The following is a 25,051-nucleotide window of genomic DNA, read 5'->3' as shown; positions in this document are numbered from 1 at the left end:
CTTTACCGAAAGAACCAAGAAGATGAATCCCTGCAGTCACGAAAGCTTTAAATCAAAATTTAATTAGTTTATTATTTTTTTATTTTTTTATTTTCATTCTACGTGACTTTACCGAAATAACCAAGAAGATATAATTAACATATTCTTGGTTCTTTCGGTAAAGTCACGTAGAAGGGAAATAATAAAAAAATAAAAATATACAACAATACAAATTCTCACGACGTTTCGACTGCAACACAAGCAATCATCATCAGCTGTGAAATCTGCAGCAAGAAAATTAAAAAAAAGTGGCGGTTTTCAAATTTAGCAATTTTTTTTCAAAATATAATGCTGTGGATTTCACAGCTGATGATGATTGCTTGTGTTGCAGTCGAAACGTCGTGAGAATTTTTATAGTTTTAGGTTTGTATTATTTTATTATTTCCCTTCTACGTGACTTTACCTAAAAAACCAAGAAGATGAATCCCTGCAGTCACGAAAGAAGCTTTAAATCGAACAATTTAATTTACTTCATTTAAAAAAATGACCCCCCCCCCTCCCTACGTAAGATGGCCGCCACCGCCCCCCCCCCCCCACAGCGATGACGTCACCCGCCCTCGCGACGCCCTTGGCCGCTACTCAACAGCACCAACCCTCGGCGCCGTTTCGAATCCGTAACGCGGATAAGCACGCGGCGGGACGTTCCCCGGCTTCCTATTGGTCAAGAGCCGCTCAGCTCAGCAGCCAATCAGAAGAGTGTAGAGGGCGGGAACTCGCTTGTGCGGTCTAGCAAATCAAATCACCACCATCACCACCACCATCATCGTCAGTCTACCCCACATCGTTGCGTTGTTCCCCAAGTGTTCGTGTGGCTTCTCTTGCGTGTGGCTTCTCTGCCCGGTCTCTGTTGGGGAGGTGAGGGAAGTAAGGGGAGGTGAGGGTTTCTCGGCTCGCCACCGATGGCGAACTCGCTCGTGCGCGCCGCTCTGAGGAGCTCGGCGCTGAGAGACGCCGCGGCGGGGCCCGCCAAGGTGAGTCGTGTTACCGTGGCCGTGACAGATGCACCATCATTATCATCATCTTCACCTCCTACTCATCACCATCACTACCATCATCATCATCTTCACCTCCTACTCATCACCATCACTACCATCCACTCATCACCATCACTACCATCCACTCATCACCATAACTACCATCCACTCATCACCATCACCACCTCCCACTCATCATCATCACCTACCACTCATCATCACCATCACTACCATCATTACCATCACTACCACTACCATCATCATCACCTACCACTCATCACCATCATCACCTACCACTCATCACCATCACTACCATCACCTCCCACTCATCACCATCACTATCATCACTACCATCATCATCACCTACCACTCATCATCACCTACCACTCATCATCACCATCACTACCATCATCACCATCACTACCACTACCATCATCATCACCTACCACTCATCACCATCATCACCTACCACTCATCACCATCACTACCATCACCTCCCACTCATCACCATCACAACCATCATCACCTCCCACTCATCACCTCCCACTCATCACCATCACTACCGTCACCACCACCATCACCGCCCACTCATCACCATCACTACCATCACCATCACTACCATAACCATCACCACCATCACCTCCCACTCATCACCATCACTACCATCACCACCATCACCTCCCACTCATCACCATCACTACCATCACCACCATCACCTCCCACTCATCACCATCACTACCATCATCACCACCACCATCACCACCCACTCATCATCACCATCACCTCCCACTCATCACCTCCCACTCATCACCTCCCACTCATCACCATCACTACCATCACCATCATCACCACCACCACTATCACCTCTCACTCATCATCACCACCATCACTACCATCACCACCCACAGCTCACACTGGAACCGTAATCCTGCGACAACATTTTCCTGACGCTGTCGACGCTTTAAATTGTAAAAAAAAATAACTCTGAATACGTAGCGCGTGCTGTTTGTTGCTGACCGCAAGGCGTTTTAAGCCTCAATTAAACTAGTTACAACCACCGTGATGCAAATTAAAACTAGTGTAGGGGGGCCAAATGGAACGACATGCAACAAATGGAGATGGAGCGATGAATTCGTGTCGTGCGGCATCTGCTGCGTGGATTATGATAAAGTTGCAGCGGCAGGAGGTGACGGATTGGGGAGGCCCTCATCCAGCAGTGGCCTGACCCTGGCTAATGCTGATTAGAACGTAGACTGACCTTGGTGCAATGCCACATGAGCAAGTGGCAATGCCACATGAGCAAGTGGCATTGCCACATGAGCAAGTGGCATTGCCACATGAGCAAGTGGCAATGCCACACGAGCAAGTGGCAATGCCACACGAGCAAGTGGCAATGCCACACGAGCAAGTGGCATTGCCACACGAGCAAGTGGCAATGCCACACGAGCAAGTGGCATTGCCACACGAGCAAGTGGCATTGCCACACGAGCAAGTGGCAATGCCACACGAGCAAGTGGCAATGCCACACGAGCAAGTGGCAATGCCACACGAGCAAGTGGCAATGCCACACGAGCAAGTGGCAATGCCACACGAGCAAGTGACAATGCCACACGAGCAAGTGGCAATGCCACACGAGCAAGTGGCAATGCCACACGAGCAAGTGGCAATGCCACACGAGCAAGTGGCAATGCCACACGAGCAAGTGGCATTGCCACACGAGCAAGTGGCATTGCCACACGAGCAAGTGGCAATGCCACACGAGCAAGTGGCATTGCCACACGAGCAAGTGGCATTGCCACACGAGCAAGTGGCAATGCCACACGAGCAAGTGGCATTGCCACACGAGCAAGTGGCAATGCCACACGAGCAAGTGGCAATGCCACACGAGCAAGTGGCATTGCCACACGAGCAAGTGGCAATGCCACACGAGCAAGTGGCATTGCCACACGAGCAAGTGGCATTGCCACACGAGCAAGTGGCAATGCCACACAAGCAAGTGGCATTGCCACACGAGCAAGTGGCAATGCCACACGAGCAAGTGGCATTGCCACACGAGCAAGTGGCAATGCCACACGAGCAAGTGGCATTGCCACACGAGCAAGTGGCATTGCCACACGAGCAAGTGGCATTGCCACACGAGCAAGTGGCAATGCCACACGAGCAAGTGACAATGCCACACGAGCAAGTGGCAATGCCACATGAGCAAGTGGCAATGCCACACGAGAAAGTGGCATTGTCCCTTGCGGCTTGAGGTTGTTTGCAAGACTCGCTTTGGGAATCTCGCGTGCGTGCGTACGAATGATGAACTTCTTTCGCACCGTACGTAGCCTACACGGCAACATCAAGATCCCCCCGTGTAGCCTTAACAGACTAGATTTGAAGCTTTCGTGACTGCAAGGATTCATATTCTTAGGTGTTTTCGGTAAAAAAAATTAATAAAAGTAAAATAAAATTATATTATTTTATTTTACTTTTATTAATTGTAATGTTTTACCTACGTGACTTTACTGAAAACACCTAAGAATACCTTAACAGACTGTTGGGGCAAGTGCTGTTAGGGGCCGGCCATAAATGACGTCACGCACCTGGGGGGGGGGGCGGTCAGACATTTGTGACAATGTGTGACGAGGGGGGGCGGGTTTGAGAAATGTGACGTCACGTCAAAATGCGCGACTTTAAATCAATATAGACAACACGTTCTACTTAATTAAATAGACTTTTTGATAAATGTTTTCTCCTACAACATCAGAGTGCAGCGCCACATTAAATACGCACTACAATGACAATAGTTTAAAGCGATTTGAAGCATGTTTTTTTTGGGGGGGGGGGGCAGAGCTTTGTGACGTCATATTTGAAGGGGGGGCTGACTTTTTGTGACGCCGTGTGACGATGGGGTGGGGGGGTCAAAAATCGTCCAAAATCGCGTGACGTCATTTATGGACGGCCCCTTAGCGATCACCTATGAAGGCCGGAATAGCACACGAGGGGGTGGGTGGCCACGCACCACGCCCGACCGCCTTTGTCTCCCCCCAGTGGCGATGTTCTTACGCACCACACCTGGTACTCGTTTAAGGCAACCTCGGTGGAGGCCCAGGACCTGTTCAGATAATCGTTACTGACCCTCTTAGGTTATTTCAGTAAAGTCACGCTGGGAAAAAAATAATAAAATAATAATAAATGAAAATAAATCTATTAAATCAGGACGTTTCGGAGGCAACACAAGTCTCCGTCTTCAGGTGGGACCGTCACAGCTACATTTACTGAAGAGTATGAATCCTTGCAGTCACGAAAGCTTCAAATCTAGAATCGTCACTGATGTTGGCCGTGAGCGGGAATCGAATTTGGGTTGCAGCAACATCGCCCCACCCCCTCAATCATCATCATAATCGATGATGATGGTCACCGTTCAGTGGCGGTACTCGGGGGATGCGAACTGGGTGACATCATCAGAGGGGGTGACATCAAAATGACTGTCTGTACAATTATTGTGCAGTGTTTAAGCATAATTTTTGTTATTAAAAATATCCCTGTAGTTAGTTATAACATTTTTTTTTCGTAAGCCCAGCTTACATGTATTGTATCAATATACCTACCAGGCTAAAACTTTATGCTAATTTACTTTTTGGACCTTCTAATGTGCTCTGGTCAGAGCCGTCATTGTTACCCAACTCCAGTGACGCTTCGAGTCACGTGGTCTCATCTGCACGCGCCACAAGCACGCGCTGTTGTGTTCGTCGCTGATTTTGTCAAAATTTCTGGTGTTTTAACCACAATGTTGTGGTAATTAGTATTTGTGAACCTATATCAACAACTTTTTTGACAATGAAGTAGTAATTAAAGGAAATATTGTAATTTAAAGGTGTAATTAAAATGTTGCTAGTTGTGTATGTCACTACTATTGCCATTACATTCATTGATATACGGGAATTACGATTTACGAGTAACACTAGTACAAAAAACCTAACTAAGGATTCTATATGGTTTGGTGCGGGCAGAGGTCCATGGGGGTTGGTAACACCATGAGTTACCGCACTGGGTGACACTTAACCCTCGTGACGCCACTGTCACCGTTGTTTCGGGTGAACCCTGTAAGTAGCACGGCGGACATCCCCTTCGTCCGTGCACAGCAGTGGCAACAAAACAATGATCCAATCGGGGAAAGCGCGAGGGAGACCACCGCTTCGGTGCATCATTTTGAGCAAAAAATCGCTGTCCACACACGATCGTCGTTGGTTGATGTTTATTGTTGTTGCAGTTGCTGCTGGCTGGAGCCTCGTCGCAGAGATGCAGCGTCAGCTCTGTCGTGAGTCTTGGCACTCGTGACCTCGGCCGATCTCCGTGACTTAATTGACCTGTGACCTCTCCACGACCTCTGCCCGTTTTCCCCAGAATGTTGACCACCGAATTATTTGACCACATTTCTGGCCATCCCAGGTTCGTGACCCCTGACGGCAGAATTTAAGACCAGCGCCCCGAATTGCATGACCCCTAGATGGCCAGGTGGCTCTGCAGCAGGGCAAGCGGCTTGCAATCGGAAGGTTTTGAGTTCAAACCCTGATTGGGGGTGTGTGGGGGTGACTCAGGCCATCATCCCCTGCAGGATCGGTAAAATCTCCACAGACTACAGCTTCGTCCCACACTTTGTGTGTTGCCTAATAACCACTCCAGTCAGCCTTGCAGAAAATATCCGATCAACTCTCAATTACCCAGGGTAATTAATGGAAGAGATGGACCGGATAAAAACTAAAACACGTATCGTGCAAAACGTGTCCATTGGCACGTAGTCCGACGTTTCGCGGCACTCTCTGGGCACCTCCATGCGGCACAGCCTGAGAGCACGCAACCGCGAAAGCCTACGAGGGCAGTGTCCAGTGCCGACGACGATTGGTGTTTACCCACGTCGAGTGGGGGGCGGGGGGGGGCGACGACCTGGAACGCGTCGCCCCCCGCCACAACTCGACGACGTGTTTGTGGTCACGCGAGTGACTGACTCCTCGACGAGTTTAGGAGCGGTGCATGCTACGCCGAGTGCGCGGTTAACCCACAAGCCAGATCGCACGCCCGCCCGTCCGCCCGCCCGTCCGCCCGCCCGCCCGGGGAAAACCGAGAGCTGACTGGCAATCTCGGAGGGCACAAACGCACCGTTAATTCGCTAACACGATGTAACGCAATTGCTTTGTTTTCATTGGCTAACGTATAGGGCAGCCATGGCGCTGCTATAACTTCGCGGCTTGTGTTTGGGTAATATTTATAATGTCCCTTTATTTACCAAAGAAAGTCTTGCCGAGTCTCGTGACTCGTCTTCAAGAGGGCCCACCCTACATTGGAATGTTCAGGCCAAATCCATTCATGAGCGTTTGGTTTCATGCGGGACGAAGCCAGAGAACATGATTTTTTTCGGTAAAGTCACGTAGGTAAAAATAAATATTAAAAATAAATAATAGAAATAAATTAATAAATCACGACGTTTCGGGCGCAACACAAGCGTCCGTCATCAGGTGGGACAACCACAGCAAGAAACAATTACTATTATTATTTCTATTATTTTTATTTATTTTTACCGACGTGACTTTACCGAAAAAATCTAAGAGTATGAATCCTTGCAGTCACGAAAGCTTCAAATCTAGAACATGGAGTAAACTCACCAAGCTGTATGGGAGGGGGTGACATTTAAAGCTTCACAGATGGATTTAAGAATCCACTACTGTGTTGCCACCTCGCAGCATAAACCCACAACACCTGGAATTCCCAGGCGAGTGCCGTGGTTGACTTGGGCCCTGGTGGGTGCTCCTGTCTAATTTCCTATGCAGCCTGCAAATCTGGGCCCCTCCAGCGCAGTTATGCCACTGTCCCAGGCAGTCTCCCATTCAAGTATGAACCAGGCTCAAACCTGCTTAGCTTCGGAGATCTAGCGAGGTCGGGCACGTTCGGGGTTATGCGGTCACATACCCCGAGCCAAATAAAACATTGCCAAAATATTGGTCGCGAAAGCCGGCGTGTTAAAACATTTCCATGCAGGCAAACACTCCGGTCTAAATCTCACCACCGTGTGTGACGCTTTCACCAACTGATTTAATTTGTGAATTAAACCTTAGATTGCTAAGTAATTAATGGATTAACAATGATTGTGTGATCAGGGCTTAATTTCGGCTGGTTGTGTCTGAGTCAGCGACCCAGAAAAATATTTCATTTGATTCTGTTCGGGCTGTGACTACTTAGTCACGTGCCACTCAATCCAGTCTACCAGTGACCCGGAAAATATCCAGCAAGAAAATTAAGCCCTGCGTGCAACGAATGCGGTTTTGATTTTCACAATAATCACTTTGACCCTCTCCCCCCTCCCGTTTTCAATGCAGTCGCGATCAAAGATGGTGAGTGAGCGAGTGAGCATGTGAGCGAGTGAGCATGCGAGCGAGCGAGCGAACACACCGCCACTAACCCATACACCCGTGCGAGCCAATTCACGGTCAATGTTTCGGGCCTCTGCGTTGGCAGCTGTGGATTTTTGTTGGGCGAAATCAAATGTATTGCGCGCCTGCTCTGGTGACTGCGCCGAGACCGTCAACCGGCCGATTTGAAGAATGCGGCTTCACGTTCAGCGTTCGGGGGCCTGCGGTGGGCGGCCACGCTTGTGTTGAGGGTGAGACCGGACCCACAAGAAAAATGGGAACAATGGGCTCGTTGAGCATTTGAGACGTTACCTTGCGGCTCTGCGAAGAGGCTGGGTGACTCGGGTGGCCAGAGGCAGTGAGCCGACACCGCTGAATTGAGTTTGAGCCGGCCGACCAAGATTAAACCGGGTTCTCAGGTACAGCCGGTTGAGGTCTTAGCCCGGTCACCGGTGACTTGCGCAATGCATTTCCCCGTCAAAGGTATTTTGAAGTTAAGGAGAAGCATCCCCCACCCTGGATTTGAAGAGTCTTCACAGCTCAAACGAATGTTGTAGCGGCGTTGATCTCCATTGCTGGCCCGGCACAAGTTTAAGTGGGGGAAAGACAACAAACTAAACACAAAAATAAGTTAAGGAAATTAGTTTTAATCTCGATTTAAAAGTGCATAGCTCCAGCGGCTTCCTAATATCGGCAAAGCATTCCAGACGGCCGCAGAAGCGCATCCGAGTGCGCGCGATGCAGTGACCGTCTTTGTTCGATGGCTAGCCAAAACCCGCTGCGAGGATGACCGCCAGAGAAATGTGGAGTTTCCACCACCGGCTCGGTCGCCAATTGAAATTTGTGCGACTGCGTGTCCCTTTGAGCAGGAGGACGGTTAACCTCGCTGATGCCGCCAACGCAGACTCCCGTGGTTGATAATGATATTCATAACAAGTGACATTTGCAATGTGCCATCTTGTCAAAGACCAACTCCAAGCTGCTTCGCGACAAACCTGTAAGGCAACGTGGCATCATCAAGGGCGATCTTGCAACACTGGGCCATTTGTCACACATTTTGTTCTCACCAGCCTGTAACTCGTAGACCACACTTCAATCGTTTTACGTGCAGCGTTCAACCATTCATCACAGTTCCTCTTCTCACAAACCGATCTCGCTTGTTTATAAATCCCTTACAACGGCGCAATGTGTGGCCCGGTTTAAAACCAGACGACAAACGGTGCGACCAGTCGTGCCGCATGTTCTTTCGCACCGTACGTAGCCAAGCGTGCGGATCGTTTGGCTCGGTTTAAAAGTGCTTAGCTCCAGTGGCTTCCTAATATTGCCTCCTCATCAGCTGTTCAACATTTTACTTGTTAAAAAATCTCCTTGCACAAGAGCCGTGCCTTAAAACCAGACTGAGAAGGGCGTGACCGAATCGCGCACGGATGTGACCATGTGACACGAGGCTCTCCTGCCCTTGACCACGGATGCCCTCCTTTGATCCCAGCCGGCTCTGGGTCGCAGAGACCGGCGCCGGGGGGACGTTGCGTGTGTGCCAGCCGGGGCCGGTATCGCTAAAACTAAAAACAAAAGTGCGCGTCTTCGCGGGACACAGGGCTACAGATTGTACTCTCCGAACCGCCACTGCATCCCCATGCCTTAGAGTCGGCTCAAGGTGACATCCGTGGCTGGTAACGATGAGTCCGTTAAGTCGATTGGCCGACCAAAGATTGGATTGTGACGTGGTCGATCTCTGGGGTCACTTGAATAATGGCAGCCGCCCCCACATCTCGCCCCACATCTCGCCCCCTGATGATGCCAATGACGGCAAGCTCCGGCGGATAGTGCGACACAGCGGATGATGCCAATGACAGCAAGCTCCGGCCAGCATGACACAGCTGATGATGCCAATGACAGTAAGCTCCGGCCATCACCTCCTGTCCAGCGGTACACACGGGTGCCGGGACAACAGTTTCTGCGTTGTCCGATTAGTCGAGGAATCGAACCGAAAATCGGAGTAATCAATGACGGAAGTAATCGGATCTCAGCTGCGGTTACATCCCGACCACTCACCCTCCCTTGACCTCCTAACCCCGTTGACCTCTTGACCTGTGCAGCCCCCGCCAGCGCGGTACGGGGGGCGGCACACGGTCGCCATGATCGCCGGTGACGGCATCGGCCCCGAGCTCATGCTGCACGTCAAGGAGGTGTTCCGGTGAGTGGGAAGTGCAGCAATTATTGTTACAGCAACGTGTACGACGCCTCTAACCCCCGAGCGGGACTTCGTAACCGAGGTTGGAACCGCTCCCACATTAACTCCGTCGGCCTGTAACATAATGTGAGTGGGATTTGGCCACAACACCGTCACACCACTGCCAGCCACGATCCAATAAGAACACGACTTTACTCCAAACATGTTGCTCTTAGAGACTTGCCCTGGATAAAACCGGCAGAGTAGATCAAACGGTTGCCAAAAACCTGGAAATTGCGCCGATAGGACCCGTCTCGGTGTCCCGGCCTTGCCGGACTTGGGCACATCCTGCCTGGCAGAGTCGCTAAGCGAGCCCCATGGTCTCGTCGTTGGTTGGGGGTGGAGTCTTATCGTCACGGCCGAGGACGAACACATGATCATTCATGATCACGATGCGTTACTCGATCCATGCAAATGCATGATTGTTCCCGACTTGTTAAGACTTGGTGAGACGTGTGGGCACATAGTGTGCCGATGGACGTCGTGGCGATGGTGGTGTCAGTTGTGGTGCTGGTGGTGATGATATTGATGGTGGTGGTTGTTGTGTTATTGGCTTTTATTACGTCAATCGTGTTCTCTTGACTGGTGATGATGGGAACGATGTCAGTGATGTGAGTAGCGATGGTGCCGTTTTCGGTGCTGAAGTCGGTTTTACTGTTTATGGCGACGACGATGACATGGCAGGTACGCCGGCGTGCCGGTCGACTTTGAGGAGGTGATCGTCAACTCGTCCTGCGTGGAGGAGAACGACATCCGTAACGCCATCACCGCCATCCGCCGCAACGGGGTCGCCCTCAAAGGTGCCGCCACCATCGCCTGCCGACATCGCCAGAACTACCACCACCGTCACCACCACCGTCACCGCCACCGTCACCACCACCGTCCCCGCTACCATCACTGCCGCCACCGTCACCAGTACTACCATCGCCACCTCCGATACCATTCCTATTAATATGGCTATCACAGCCACCACCGCATCCGTCCCACTCATCACCGCCAATACCACGGCCACTGCCAAGTCTAGCACCACAGCCATCGACATCACCACCGACATCACCACCGACATCACCACCGACATCACCACCGAAATCACCACCGACATCACCACCGACATCACCACCGACATCACCACCGACATCACCACCGACAACACCACCGACAACACCACCGACAACACCACCGACATCACCACCGACATCACCACCGACATCACCACCGCTATGGCCGTGGATGTCCTCCTCACCCCGTCCCCTTCCCCCTTCTCTCCGCAGGAAACATCGAGACGAACCACAACTTGCCGTCGATCTACAAGTCACGCAACCTGCTCATTCGGTGAGCGCGACGGGGCAATCCACTGCTGGATGTTGGCCTCGCAAAGCCGTCGCCATCTCTCGCCTCGATAGCGATGTTGATGATGATGGTGGTGGTGTTGTTGGTATTGATATTGATGGATGCATCATTGGTGGTGATGTCGATGGTGATCATTGGTGGCTTTGTTCAAAGTGGTTTAGGTGTTTGATTGTGACGATGACGGTGATGATGTTGATTAGATTTGTTCATGTTGGTGGTGATGTTGTTAATGTTGGTGATTGATGATGATGTCGTCGATGTCGCCGTTGGTGATGGTTGATGATTGTCGGCGGCGTTGGGTGCTGTCAGCACGAGCCTGGACCTCTATGCGAACGTGATCCTGTGCAAGAGCGTGCCCGGGGTGAACACGCGGCACCGCGACATCGACATCGTCATCATCCGCGAGAACACCGAGGGGGAGTACAGCAACCTGGAGCACGAGGTCAGAGCGCTCGCGCGCGCAGACACAAAGGTCCCCCACGTGTATTGCGCTGGGCCACGAACCTGGCGACCCGAGTTCGATTCCCGCTCGCGGCCACCGACACCCGGTCGATGGATTATTATCTGACCCGGTCGTGGGCTTTCCCACTCTCGCCTCGGCCTCAAATGAGTACCTGGAGCGGTGTGTAAACATCGCCACGAGGGAGACAAAGGTGGCCGGGCGTTTTGTGTGCCCTACCAGCCTTCAGAGGTGGTCGCTAATAGCACCTAACCTCAACAGTCTGTTTCGCCTATTCGGAGGATATTTGCATATTTTTTTAACCCTCGCGCGACCTAACCCAAATGAGTACCTGGTGCGATGCGTAAACATCGCCACGCGGGAGACACCTCTGAGTAGCATGGTTAGTTAGGTACGGTGCAAACGAAGCTCAACATACATATATACATACACATACAAAGGCGGCCGGGCGTGGTGCTGGCTACCCACCCCCTCGTGCGCTGTGCCCGCCTTCATAGGTGCTCGCTAACAGCACTTGTCCCGCTAGTCTGTTAAGGCTACACAGGGATGGGGGGGGACCTTTGTCTTTGTGTGTGCATCTTGTGCAGGGAGTGCCGGGTGTGGTGGAATGCCTCAAGATCATCACGCGCAAGACGTCTTTGCGCATCGCAGACTACGCCTTCAAGTACGCGCAGACGCACGGCCGCAAGAAGGTCACCGCTGTGCACAAGGCCAACATCATGTGAGTGAGAGGCCGGCCACAACACCTCGTCACCACCGCTGGCCAGGAGCTACCCACTGTTGGATGAGGGCCTCCCCAAGCCACTGCCATCACACATGATGCTAACAATGATGCTAGTGATGCTAATGCTGCTAATGATGCTAATGCTGCTAATGATGCTAATGATGCTATTGCTCTTGCTGTTAAAGATGTTCATGACAATGCGGGTTTCCTCCCACACTCGGTGAAATTAGCAAACATCTTGATGTGCAGAGGACGCAGAGCTCGGGCAACGATTGGTGCCGGCTCAATGTCTGACTGCTGCCTCCCCCGCTCGCCTGTGGCTCCCCGCGCCTCTCCATTCGTCCTCTGTTAGAGAGCGAGAACGGCGCTGCGACGACGCGTTACAAGTTGTGTTGTTGGTGTGTGCGCGCGTGTGCACGTGCGCGTGTACGTGTGTGTGCAGGTGTGCGTGCGTGTGCGGTAGTGTCATGGTTAGTGCGCTGTGCTGTGACGGGGCGTTACAAGTTGTGTGTGCGTGTGCGTGTGTGGTAGTGTCACAGTTAGTTGCCCTGTGCTGTGAACCCGGCGACCCGAGTTCGATTCCCGCTCACGGCCAACACTAGCAACGTATATTTGAACCGGTCCTGGGCCTCCCCTAGATCGACTCAGCCTCAAACGAGTATCTGGTGTGGTGTGTAAACATTGCCACTGGGGAGACAAAGGCGGCCGGGCGTGGTGCTGGCTACTCTCACTCCCTCATGTGCTGTGCCGGCCTTCATAGGTGCTCACTAACAGCACTTTACCCCAAAAGTCTTAAGGCTATACGGGGGATCTTTGTCTTTGTGTGTTTAGGAAGCTGGGCGATGGGCTCTTCCTGCAGTGCTGTCGTGATGTCTCCAAGAACTACCCGGGCATCGAGTTTGAGAGCATGATCGTGGACAACACGACCATGCAGGTGAGAGGGCGCAGGTCAACCCGGGTTCACTATCCTAGAGGTCACCACCACAGAGATCTCGCGACGCAGGGGGGGTCATTGGTTGCTGCTTCCAAGCGCTGTCCGGCAGATGAAACGGTGTCGCAATTTTATTAGAAACAAATCTTATCTTAGGGTCTGGTTGTTACGGTCTCGCTTGTAATGGTTCTCATGTCATCGATAACCACATGGGGGGGGGGGGGGATGTTGTGTGTGGGTTCGCTTCCTTCCCCTTGCCTCCAGCTGGTGTCGCAGGCCGGGCGACGCTCATGTGATGTTGACGCATAAATCATGAGCACCCGAGTCAAGAGCCGCATGGCTCACAGGGTTATACCTAATACATGAAACTGAAAACCACCACCATCATCATCATCATGGGCATCATCATCGTGGACAGCAGGGTAGCGGCACAGTGGTAACACTTGTATCTCACAGCAACAAAGACCTGGGTTCGACTCCCGCGTCAGGCACCTGTTTGGGCATGGGTTTCTTCCCCACAGCGGTCTCATTGAAAGCCACGGGGTGGTGGGCTGCTGTTCTATGTGGGTTGTCTCTCTCTCCTTTCCCTCTGCCCAACCCCTTGCAGTTGGTGTCCAGGCCGAACCAGTTCGACGTGATGGTGATGCCCAACCTGTACGGCAACATCGTGAGCAACGTGTGCGCCGGCCTTGTGGGCGGGCCCGGCCTCGTCGCTGGCGCCAACTACGGCGACGACTACGCCGTCTTCGAGACGGTGAGCGCCAGCGCGGCTGGGTGAAGACGCTCCCCAGACCCCCCCACCACCACCACGAGTAAGCGCCTGCGAATGTGTCTGGTGGGGAGCGGTGGCACAGTGGTTAGCGCGCTGCGACAGGAACCAGGCGAGCCGAGCGCGACTCCCGCTCGTGGACACCAACACTGGTGACGATGATCCGGTCCTGGACCTCCCCTAGGTCGACTCCGCCTCAAATGAGTTACCTGGTGTGCTGTGCAGTAAACTTTCAGCACTGGAGAGACGAAGGCGGCCGCGCGTGGTGCTGGCCACCCACCCCCTTGTGCGTGCCCCTTGCCATCTCTCATCAGTGCTACTCGCTAACAGTATTTGCCCTTCCGGTCTGTTAAGGCCACAGGGGAGGGGGGTGGGGGGGACCGTTGTTGTGTGTGAATGTGTGTGAACGTGTGTGAACGTGCGTGAACGTGCGTGAACGTGCGTGAACGTGCGTGAATGTGCGTGAATGTGCGTGAATGTGCGTGAATGTGCGTGAATGTGCGTGAATGTGCGCGAATGTGCGCGAATGTGCGCGAATGTGCGCGAATGTGCGTGAATGTGCGTGAATGTGCGTGAATGTGCGTGAATGTGCGTGAATGTGCGTGAATCTGCGCGCGTGTTCGCAGGCGACGCGCAACACGGGGAAGAGCATTGCGAGTCGCAACGTCGCCAACCCCACGGCCATGCTGATGGCCAGCTGCCTCATGCTGGAGCACCTCAAGTGAGCACCCATCGCCATCATCATCATCACCGCCATCATCACCACCGCCATCATCACCGCCATCACCGCCATCATCACCATCACCGCCATCATCACCCATCATCACCATCACCTCATCATCATCATCACCATCACCGCCATCATCACCATCACCGCCATCATCATCACCGCCACGAAAAAACACCGTAATCGCTAACATAATTGTCACTGTGACCATCATCATCATCAAGTACAGTGCCAAAGAAATTCAACATACTCACCACTGTCATCACTCTTATCACATCTATTCACCACAAACATCGCCATCATCCCCATACATTTCCCACTCATCACCGAGTCTCTGTCTTCCTTCCTCCGTCCGTCCCAGGTTGGGCAAATATGCCGAGCTGATCCGGAGCGCGGTGCTCAACACCGTGAGCGAGTACAAGGTGCGTGGCCGTGGCGGCGGTCGAGGGGAGTTGAACGTTGACAACAGTCTGATGAACTATGAGATCTCTTTTACCAGTGGCAAAATATAGTAGTAGGTTTTTACCCTTTTAAACTGGTACAAAGCTGATAAAGGTGTCAGTTTTGTACCAGTTTAAAAGGGTAAAAACCTACTACTATAGTCTGATGAACGTCACTCTTGGCGGGTGGGCGAGTGAAGCGTCGCTCGTTTGCAGATGAGGTCACTTGAAGGGATCTCAGAAGTAGTTCTGTGATGTCTCCTTCCGCGGGCCGCTCGCTCACACGGGGGGTGAGGCGCTGCTCTGCGAGCGGGCCGAATGTGGGCACACCCCCGTCTCTTCACGGCGAGGGCAGAATTTGTTTATATTTTTAAAAAGCACGAATACGTCAGCAAGCGCTTTCTTTCGTCCAAAGCCAAACGTTATTTTTTTGTTGCTCTTAATGAGCCTCGCGGCTTCGGTGCTTATGTCTTGCTTACAGCCATGCAGAGCCAGTGGTGGAAATTTCACATTCCTACGGTATCAGACAACCGCTGTTGACTTCACAATGAGTGATACTTATTTTATTGACCCTGAAAGGATGATGGGCCTTCGTTAACCCAAACAGGATGTGAACTCACCCATCCGCCTGGGGGGCCGCTCGCTCTATCGCTGAGCCGCACGGCCGTGATAAACAATTTTTATAAATAAAAACCCCGGGAGCGAGAGGTGAGGGAGGGAAAAAAGAATAAGAATTTTAAAACCGTGGTCAAGTCTGTGGTTTTGGCAACCCGAGTGACACTGCCGCTTTCCGCCGTCACAGATTCACACTCCGGACATCGGCGGGCAGGCGACCACGGTGGACATGGTGCAGTCGGTGATCAAGCAGGTGCAGCGCAACGACCTGCACCGCACGATGTAGTGCGGGGCGGGGAGAGGGAGCGAGCGAGCGATGTAGGAGCAAACACGCACACGGGGCAGCAGGCCAGGTCGCACACCATACAAAGATCCTCCCCACCCACCCACTCCCTCACAGTATAAACATAATGGATTGTTGGGGTAAATGCTGTTAGCGAGCACCGATGAAAGCCAACGGCACAGTCGAGCTAGGGCAAGGCCCGCGACCAGTTCATATCTTCCTGGCAGACGCGGGTTGGGAGTGTAGCCTGCTAACCACTGCGACACAGATAAAGGCTTGCACATGCGCACTTGGGGTACACATGCGTACCTCCACTACAGCATACTTGCACAAGATACACATGGCACACAAGCAGATTTCCTCTCAATGCGTACGCTCTGCCTCCATTTAGCCTTGGGACACAAAGGAGCATTTGTCTAAATCAGTCTGGCACACCCCTCCCTAACCCCCACACAGCTTCATGTCTGCACCACCCCAACCGTCTCTCCTCCATCTTCCCCCACTCCAATGCAGCTGGCTGTCGTATTCAAGGACTGTTTTGCATGAAACGTGGCTATAAGCTTTCACTGCGAGTCGTTAACCTTGCCGGGTTTTGAACCTCGCAACGCTTTTAAGGCCTGCGCCGTTCTGCACATCTTAACCCCTATCCTGATTATGTAACTTAAAACAAATAAAAATCACTGCTCTGGACAATGGAAACTTGCCGCGTGATCATTTTCTCTGTGCAGTTTTGTCGCCAGCGACGACGTCAAATCCTGCGGGGCCGTCGCCAGCTAAACAGTCCCAGTGGCAGTGTGACTGGTATGGGCCAAACACCCTCAATGCGGAACAAAATTCCAGCAAATTGCTCCACTGGGGTTTACAAACAGTAGCAACGTTGCTCTGAGAAACTCTCGGCAGGACACTCCTAAAAATAAGTCTCGAGACTCGCCGAGGCTTTTCTGGGTAAGCTAGCGTAACAATAACTGGGTACAGCTGTGACAGACCAAACTAGCGTAACTTTTATGGCACATCTTCTTGGTTCTTTCGGTAAAGTCACGTAGAAGGGAAGTAATAAAATAATAAACATAAAACATAATAAAATAATTCTCACGACGTTTCGGCCACAACGCAAGCAGCCGTCCTCAGGTGAAGAACATGTCTGTCGATAAGACAAGAGTCTGAATGACACGTCCTAGGCTTGGAGTGTCTATTTAAGCTGGGAGGGAGGAGGAAGAGCGCCTTGACAAAATAAGTTGCATATGAAGAGGAATTTAGCATATTTATGGGAAATGCAGGAATGATCCAAGCCTAGGATGTGTCATTCACTGTCTTATCGACAGCCCTGTTCTTCACCTGAGGACGGCTGCTTGCGTTGTGGCCGAAACGTCGTGAGAATTATTTTATTTTTATTATTTTATTACTTCCCTTCTACGTGACTTTACCGAAATAACCAAGAAGATGAATAAAAAAACGTATAGGCTGACGTCAGTCTGGTAGCACCAACACCTCTGCCGTTGCTGATCATTGTTTTAACGCTGCGGGCTCACACGAAATCGATTTTTCCAAGACAAAGGTACTCTGCAAAATCCACCGGCTTTATCAGAGATTTTTTCATGAAGCCATCCAGATATATATCTTCTTGAAGATGGATACAAACTGAGGAACTTATTAACCAAGTAAAGTCTTAACCGACTGTGATGTTTCCATCCGACCTGCCTATGTCAGCTGTTATTTCCAACTTGAGTACATCACCAGGCGAAATATCCGAGGCAGCCCGGCCACAGGAGGATCCCCACCACCTCCGGTGGCTGGGACCAGCTCACATTGACACTGCTAATCTCTCGAGCTCCGCTCACTTACCCTTGGGTTGAGTCCACTAACATCCTATATCACCTCGTGTTGCATCAGCTCTTTCTCCTATGTCAGCAGTTCTCCTGCTGTATCTGTTCCACCTGATGACGGACGCTTGTGTTGCGATCGAAATGTCGTGATCTATTTTATTTTCTACCTACGTGACTTTACCGAAAGAACCAAAGAGTATGGATTCCTGCAGTCACGAAAGCTTCAAATCAAGATTGACGTCGGTTGTTGGTCTCTACTTCAGTCGGGAGGGTCTCAAGATGAGTCCATGGGTCTGTGCAGGTCTATACAATGTGGATTTACAAAACGTCTAAACCTGAGTGCATCTCAGGACAAATGTTTACTTTAGAATCATCCCAATGTGTAAAGCGCCGCACAGTTTTCACTCACTCGGAGAGCGAGAACTCGGGAGGTGCGAGAAGGAACCACAGACAAGCGGGAAGCCACCACCACCAACCACTGCCCAAGTTGTGCGGTCCTCTCTATATCAAGATGGTTTCAGCCAATTAAACACATTCCTGCGGTGGGAGCTGGTAGGAACGTTGGGTTGCTCGGTCAATGGCGGCGTGGTGTATTCCGCAAATATGCCCGACTGAGGGCGAGCACAAGCCGGCGTGAGTAGGTTAAACGTTGAGTTTTATAAGGGCACCACGGGGTGACCAGCCCCTCCCCACCCAGCCCCACCCAGCCCCTCCTCTCCCCACCCTCCCAACCCAGCCCCACCCCTCCCATTTTTGGACGCACAACGGACGGACGCAATAATCCCCTGTGGGCTGGTGAAACCAGGAGGTTCCTAGCAGTGCGAGTGTTGGTAGAGAGTAAGTGACGAGTCGGTCGTGGGCAGAGGAGAGGCGGAAGGTGCCTCTCGCCTCGGCTTGCTGGAGGGCCTACACCCGTGGACAGCCGCGGTGGAGCCGCCGACAGGTCCAGGTTGTGGTTTCACGCTTCAACACTGCACCGGTGTGCTAAAGCAGTGAACTATTTGTCTTTTCAATTTAAAGCTTTCGTGACTGCAGGGGAGACAGACCTGGTCTTCACCTGAGGACGGCTGCTTGCGTTGTGGCCGAAACGTCGTGAGAATTATTTTATTATGTTTTATTTTTATAATTTTATTATTATTTCCCTTCTACGTGACTTTACCGAAAGAACCAAGAATTTATTTGTCTTTCGTCAACGTGACACTTTTTTACTGATTGGCCGTGTCGGGTGGTGAAGGCTTACGACACATTTATAAATAATGCCATCTAAACCCAAAAAACGTTGATTATGAGGTCCAGACAGCAGCAGAGGAGGAGGAGCGACCACCCCACGACGGGCAACATCAGTACGATATTTATTCACGAACACGACGGTGTTTGTACACGCGGGTTATCTTACACGCGGCGACACGCGGGGGGGGAGGGGGGGAGATCCGTCTGCGGCACCGTTTATTTGTTTTATCCTTTTTGGTAACTTACAAAAAAAAGAGTAACAGCTTAAACTGCACGAGTTTTAAATAAAACGTGAAAATGGATATCTAATGACTCTTTGCATACTAATATAGGCATACTAATATGCACAAAAGTAGTGATGAGAACGGTATGGGGTTAGGAATATAATAGTAATAATAGTAATACACTCGAAGTTGCTCTACTGCACCTGCCATCCACTTGTATGTCCGGATAAAACCACCACAGCACCACCACCACGAGCAGCACCACCACCATTAGCACCACCAGCACCACCACCACCACCGCACCACCACCATCACCACCAGCATCAGTGTCACCAGCAGCAGCACCGTTGCCATCACCAAAGCACCACCACCACCGGCATCACCACCATCATCACCACCATCATCATCACCACCAGCATCAGTGTCACCACCACCAGCACCACCAGCGGCACCACTGCCATCACCAAAGCACCAGCACCATCACCACCAGTCGACCAGCGGGGGGTCGGGGGGGGTGTGCGCCTGCGTAACGTGAGGCTCAGCCCACTGCGATGGAGAGACGCTCGCAACTGTCCAACGCAATCCGCAAAAAACCACCGCTGCTGCTGCTGCCGCTGCCAGACGGGACATTTATATCGAAACGAGATGTGTCCCAGGAAACCGTGACAGGCCACACGCACGCAGAACATCCCGTTACGTTGCAGTGCCGCGAGAGATGGCGACGGCTCACGGGTAGTGGGTAGACTGCTGCTGCTGCTGCAATCACACCGACTGAATTGAAATACCAGAATCTCTGGACACTGGGGGTCACATTCACAATCCACCTCCTCGACCAAAGAATCCTGCTTCGTGGACACTGGAGCCACAGTTGGGCCATCCAGGACACGCAGTCTCGTGCGGATCAAGGGCTGCGGTGACGCGCACAGGAATCTCACCGGCTCTAAGTGTCACACCAGCTCTGCGTGTGACACCAGCCGTGTCACACACGGCTATGTGCGTGTCACGGTAACATCGGCTGTGCGTCTTACTGCGTGTGACACTGAACGTTACATCAGCCGTCTGGGCGCATGTCACAACACGCGTAACACTAGCCGTGTCCCGACACCGGCTGTCCGTGTGCGTGTGTATATAAAACACCACGTGCGGCACAGCTGTACGAGATGCCAGCTGTGTCCATAGGCGACACAACGGGGAGAGGGGGGGTGGTGCAAAGTGGGGGCGACCTGGCACACCGGTGGGGCAGGAAGAACAGCAGATGTCACAGCCTTCAGTTCGGCCACGATGGAGAGCGACCGGCCCCCAGTCGTACGGGCAACACGCTAAACGACACCCTCGTGTACATCCATAGCACACTCCTCGTGTATTACAGACCACCAACAGCGCGACAAACATCGACCGTCGCGTTCCCCCCAAGTCCCTTTGCTGCGCGCCGTGTGGAGCCGCCCCCTACCCAACCCGCTCCCCCCTACTTCGCCGGCCACACCACAGCACGGGGACGGTTCCGTGCGGTCGCGCTGCCGTGGCAGCTGCTCTCCCCCGACGCCGTGAGTTTGGGGGCCTGTGCCGAAAGCGGCGCGCAGCGCCACTTCCGCCACGCCACCAACTGAACCTCGGGGGCTCCTCGGGAGAAGCGCCCGGCACTTTTCGGCGAACCATCGGGCGCCGGTCCCCACCAGCGGACGTGGGGGAGTGGAGATCTGCGCCGAGGTTTTGCCGACTTCACATCGGCAGAGTTGCCCGGCTCCTTTCCGATTTCCCCCTCCCACCAAGTGGCGACTCCATTTAGCGCGCACCCCCCACTGCCCCACCCATCCCACCAGACGTGCCGACCGGTGGCACCACCCACATGGCCAGTGTCCCACACAACACAGCTGGTGACGTCAGCTCGGGTTGCCACCTCCGAGGTACCAAAAAAACGGAACATATCATGGGCACAACAATAACTCGCATTGCCGGAAGAGGGGGGGGGGCGGACTCCATGTGAATATATGGCCTTGAGTAATTGGTGTCATTATTGTTGCGCAGCGACAAAACAGCGTGACTGGTGACTGTTAATGCCCCGGGAAGACTTTTGACAGGTTTCCCAGGAGAGGCAGCTGCCGCTCAAGTGTCAAAGAGTACCGTCCTGGGAAAACCGTGACAGGTGGCAACCCCAGTTGTCACAGCGTGCACTCCTCCGCTTAGGGGATGGGGTGGGGGGGGGGAGGCCTTCTAACACCGCAAGGGAGCGGCGACACCGGTTCAAACGCAGCCGTAAGCCGCCACTCCTCTGCGCCGGCAATGCAACAAAAACAAAACAACACAATCCGGCTCGGCGCGCGGTGGCCTCCCAACGCCGGAGTGCAACCAAATGTCAACCGGGCGCCGGTGAGGAAAGCGGCAAGAGACCAGCGCACGGGCAGGAGAGGGCCGCAACAGGCCGACGAGACGACGCTAATGCTGCTAAACGGTTGAAGAGTGAACAAGACGAGAGCGAGCGAAGGTTTTTTTTTGCGGTTGCGGTTTTGCTGTACAGCAGAGGTCGCAAACGGGTTTTGATTCCTTACCCCTACCCGTACCCGGCCGCACCAGGGTCGCAAACGGCTACCCGATACCCGGCCGGGTACGGGTAGACGGGTATCGGGTAGGGTACGGGTACCCGGTTGCGACCTCTGCTGTACAGCTCTCCGGATGCGCTTACGGGTCAAACCGCTCGTCGTCGTCGTTGTCGTCGTCGCTCGGCATGCCCCGGTGCTTCCCCCATTTCCCTCCAGGTACCGGGAGCTACTCGAGGAATCGAACTGTAGAGAAGCTCCGAAGAGGCTCCAGGAAGTGAAGCTCCCCCTGCAGCAGCAGCAGCACGTCAAGTGAAAGGTCGGTTCGTCGTGCTGAACGACGCTGCGGCTCGACACGGAAGCGCACCACAGAGAGCTGACGAAAGTGAACGTCGTTAACGTGTAAAGCTTTCTGGAGGGAGTTTTTAACAGCCGCGCTCTGCTCTACGCGTGCGTCTTAACCGTCTCCTTGAACAACGTTTCGGTATCGGCGACAGCCGTCGCGAAATCACCGATGGCTAATCGTGAACGCATCCCCCGATCGGCGACGACCGCTCTCGTTCCCGCCGCCGAGCGAGGTCATGACGAGGCAGCCAAGTCAAACAAAATAACACGACAACAAATGACAAGAATAACGATGACAATAACGGTGGTGACGACAAGGGCGCGGCGATTCTACGGGGCGTAACGCAACCCGGCGGATGAAAGCGCGGCTAAACCAAAACCCGACGAGACGCTCCACTCGGCACGCCAAACCCTGCGGCGGCGGCGGTCTTCTTCTCCCGGTGGCCGCTCCTCCACCCACCACCCCCCCCCCCCGCACGCAGGATGACGCACGGTGGCATCTGCCGCTCCGTTGGGGAGTTCGGCAAGCCCCCGGACTGACTCGGCGAGCGCTGCCTGTCAGACGCCGACACTCGCCGCGCCCGAAGCGAGAGTCCGATGGTAGTCGGCGAGGCTGCCGTCGGTTTGTGTTGGCTGGATCTTGTCGCCTGCCTCCGTGTTGTAGCCGTGGGCATCCCGAACGACGGCAACGGAGGGCAAACGAAAGATGTTTTTACGCCACCGAAAAGTGCTCTTTTTTTTTCTTTCTCCCCCACACGAATGTCGGCAGCCAAGCAAGGCGTGGCGAGGGGGGGGGGGGGAGGCTTTCCGTGGCCTCCCCCCACCCCCGCCGGCCTTCCCCCAGACGGCGGCAAAGCCACAGCGACGACAAACGGGGTTAAATGAAAAACGAGGAAGTGGCTTCCACTTTCACGACGACGTCGCTCAGCGCTCGCGACCGGCTTCGCCACTATTCACAACGACCAAACAATCGTGACAATTGTAACCCCATCACAGCAGCCAGCGGTGCCTGTCGCTGGTTTTAAAGCCACGGCCGACAAGCGAGGGGGCGCCCCCCAGGGTGGGAGGTGACACACAGGCCGAGCGCCTCTCCTCCCCACACTCCCCCTCTCCCCCGCACCCCCCACCCTCCTCCGGCCATGCTTGTTTTTCAGTGGAGGTTGTGACAGAGCCAGCGGGATGTCGGTCTCCACAATCGGTAGAAGCAGCAGCGAAGCAGTTTGCTTCGAGGTTGGCGCTAGACAAATGCACGATTTACTCCTTCGTTGTTGCGCCCGTTGCTGTTGTGTGCGTCGAGTGTTCGTAACAACAGTGAAATGAAAGCTGAGTAAGCGTGGCGGTTGATGCTACAGTGTATAGGTCCATGCCAGCTGCTCCGTCTCGCTCGCACGCGCACGCACACGTCAAGACAATGGTCCCTCGTATGGAGTTGACGCACGCTGCCGAGGCAAGCGCTGTTAGCGAGCGCCTATGAGGACCGGAACGACGCACAATGGGGTGGGGTGTGGCCAGCACCACGCCTAGCCGCCTTTATACGTCTCCCCCAGTCCTGATAATAACACAATGCACCAGGTACTCATTTAAGGCTGAGCTGACCAAGGGAAATTTAATGCTGGTTGCAAGGTTCATAGCCCAGCGCACTAACCACTACACACTATAGTTCCCCATCCCCACTCACACACACACAGACACGCAGACTCATTGTTTGGATATCGTTAGGGTGTCTGGTAGACCGGGTAGGTGGAAAAGTGACGGCGTAGCCACAGCCAGCCAGAGCGGGAACTATCCGAGAGGTGGGTGCGGAATCATTTACGGGTCGCATGACCCAGTAGAAAACGGCTGAATTGAAGCTTTGCGCAGCAGAGGGAACGGCACACCACTGGACATCAGTGAAAAAAAGCTTCATAGCTCATCGGATTTCTCCAGAATAGAGATTCTGATTCACACCGGACGTTAACGCCAAAGCACCGAGCGACCCCTTGCACTGCACCCATCCCCGCGAGCGTGGCGTTCTGAAGCAATCGGAACCATGAGGAGGAAGAAAGGAGGTCACAGTTCTGCATCGATATCACCGACGTCGTTTGAATGTGGCGAAGTCGTGCGCCGATCGACGGACCGTCCCCCGCTGTCCGGCGCGTCTCTCTTGCGGCATCTCCCTCGCGACGCCGATCGACGCCATCGGACGGACCCCATCGGACGGACCCCATCGGACCGACCCCATCGGACCGACCCCATCGGACCGACCCCGTGCAGAAGCTGCTGGCTGCTGGGGTGCTTTTTTTTGCATTGTGAACGATGGGAGCCTTGTGGGAATGTTTCTCTGGACAGTTCTCCTGATGGTTTCACTGTTGGAATACGGCTGAAATGATTTGTTTCAGACAAGCACTGCTAAATAAAAGTTTTCTATTTTTTTTATCTTACGTTCAGTTCACTCCTCCTCCTACTCCCCCCCCCCCCCGCACCGAGGCCGGCACGCCGCACGGCTCACAGGACGCGGCGAGCACCAACGCCTCTTACAAAAACAAAACAGGACCAAGACGGCGGCGGCGGCGGCGAACCTAAAAACAAAAACTAAATTCTTGACGTCGGTCCCAAAACGCTTACCCCGGCCCTCCCCCCCACGTGCCACCCCCGTGGCCCCCGTGGACCCCCACCTCTTCATCTCTCCACGCCGTTGCACACCCCCAGTGGCCGATGCAGTCGGCTGGGCCCGCCGTTGTTACAAACCTCCCCCTCCTCCCCCTCCTCCTCCTCCTGTTCGCGAGCCGGGCGCTCGACAACGCCGCCGGCGCCGCCCATAGCCGTCGCCCCGTCACCGGTCTCCTCCGTGTCCTGCCGGGGCCTCTTCAGGAGGGTGCTGGCGGCGTTGTCGTCCTCGGCAGCATTGCAGCCGCTGCTGTTTCTGTCGCCGATGTTGCCGGCGGCTGAGGGGCCGTGCGTCGCGGCGGCGGCACGCGCGCC

The 25,051-nt window shown here is 53.5% G+C and overlaps 2 protein-coding genes across 3 annotated transcripts in view; one reads left to right on the top strand and one right to left on the bottom strand.

The window, feature by feature from the left end:
• The first annotated feature begins 773 nt into the window (after nucleotides 1–773).
• On the top strand, nucleotides 774–16,627 carry IDH3G (isocitrate dehydrogenase (NAD(+)) 3 non-catalytic subunit gamma). Of its 2 annotated transcripts, XM_061572774.1 has the most exons (13): nucleotides 774–1,010; nucleotides 5,269–5,316; nucleotides 7,370–7,384; nucleotides 9,502–9,599; nucleotides 10,320–10,435; nucleotides 10,907–10,967; nucleotides 11,295–11,427; nucleotides 12,033–12,166; nucleotides 13,001–13,103; nucleotides 13,708–13,854; nucleotides 14,496–14,590; nucleotides 14,958–15,018; nucleotides 15,839–16,627. In XM_061572774.1, exons 1-13 carry the CDS (start codon nucleotides 939–941, stop codon nucleotides 15,935–15,937), a joined length of 1,182 nt encoding a protein of 393 aa, XP_061428758.1. In that variant the 5' UTR covers nucleotides 774–938; the 3' UTR covers nucleotides 15,938–16,627. The 2 variants fall into 2 exon arrangements, with proteins under 2 accessions (XP_061428758.1, XP_061428759.1); XM_061572775.1 differs by lacking the exon at nucleotides 7,370–7,384.
• A 2,465-nt stretch (nucleotides 16,628–19,092) lies between these two features.
• The window catches only part of LOC133355413 (lysine-specific demethylase 5C-like), a 40,157-nt gene continuing 34,198 nt past the window's right edge, over nucleotides 19,093–25,051 (bottom strand). Inside the window, 1 exon segment of the mRNA XM_061572694.1 lies at nucleotides 19,093–25,051. Coding sequence (XP_061428678.1) covers nucleotides 24,749–25,051 — 303 coding nt within the window. The 3' untranslated portion in view covers nucleotides 19,093–24,748.

This window comes from Lethenteron reissneri, chromosome 51 (genome assembly GCF_015708825.2).
Source record: "Lethenteron reissneri isolate LAM-NWPU_2019-01 chromosome 51, ASM1570882v1, whole genome shotgun sequence".
NCBI classification, from domain to species: Eukaryota; Metazoa; Chordata; class Hyperoartia; order Petromyzontiformes; family Petromyzontidae; genus Lethenteron; species Lethenteron reissneri.
This window is presented reverse-complemented; position numbering and strand designations above follow the sequence as displayed.

Excerpts from the sequence above, each read along its gene's own strand:
- IDH3G (XM_061572774.1), top strand. The coding sequence starts at position 939 with ATGGCGAACTCGCTCGTGCGCGCCGCTCTGAGGAGCTCGGCGCTGAGA. Across the intron at positions 13,104-13,707 it reads TGGACAACACGACCATGCAG|TTGGTGTCCAGGCCGAACCA; the intron begins GTGAGAGGGCGC and ends AACCCCTTGCAG. Across the intron at positions 14,591-14,957 it reads CTCATGCTGGAGCACCTCAA|GTTGGGCAAATATGCCGAGC; the intron begins GTGAGCACCCAT and ends CGTCCGTCCCAG.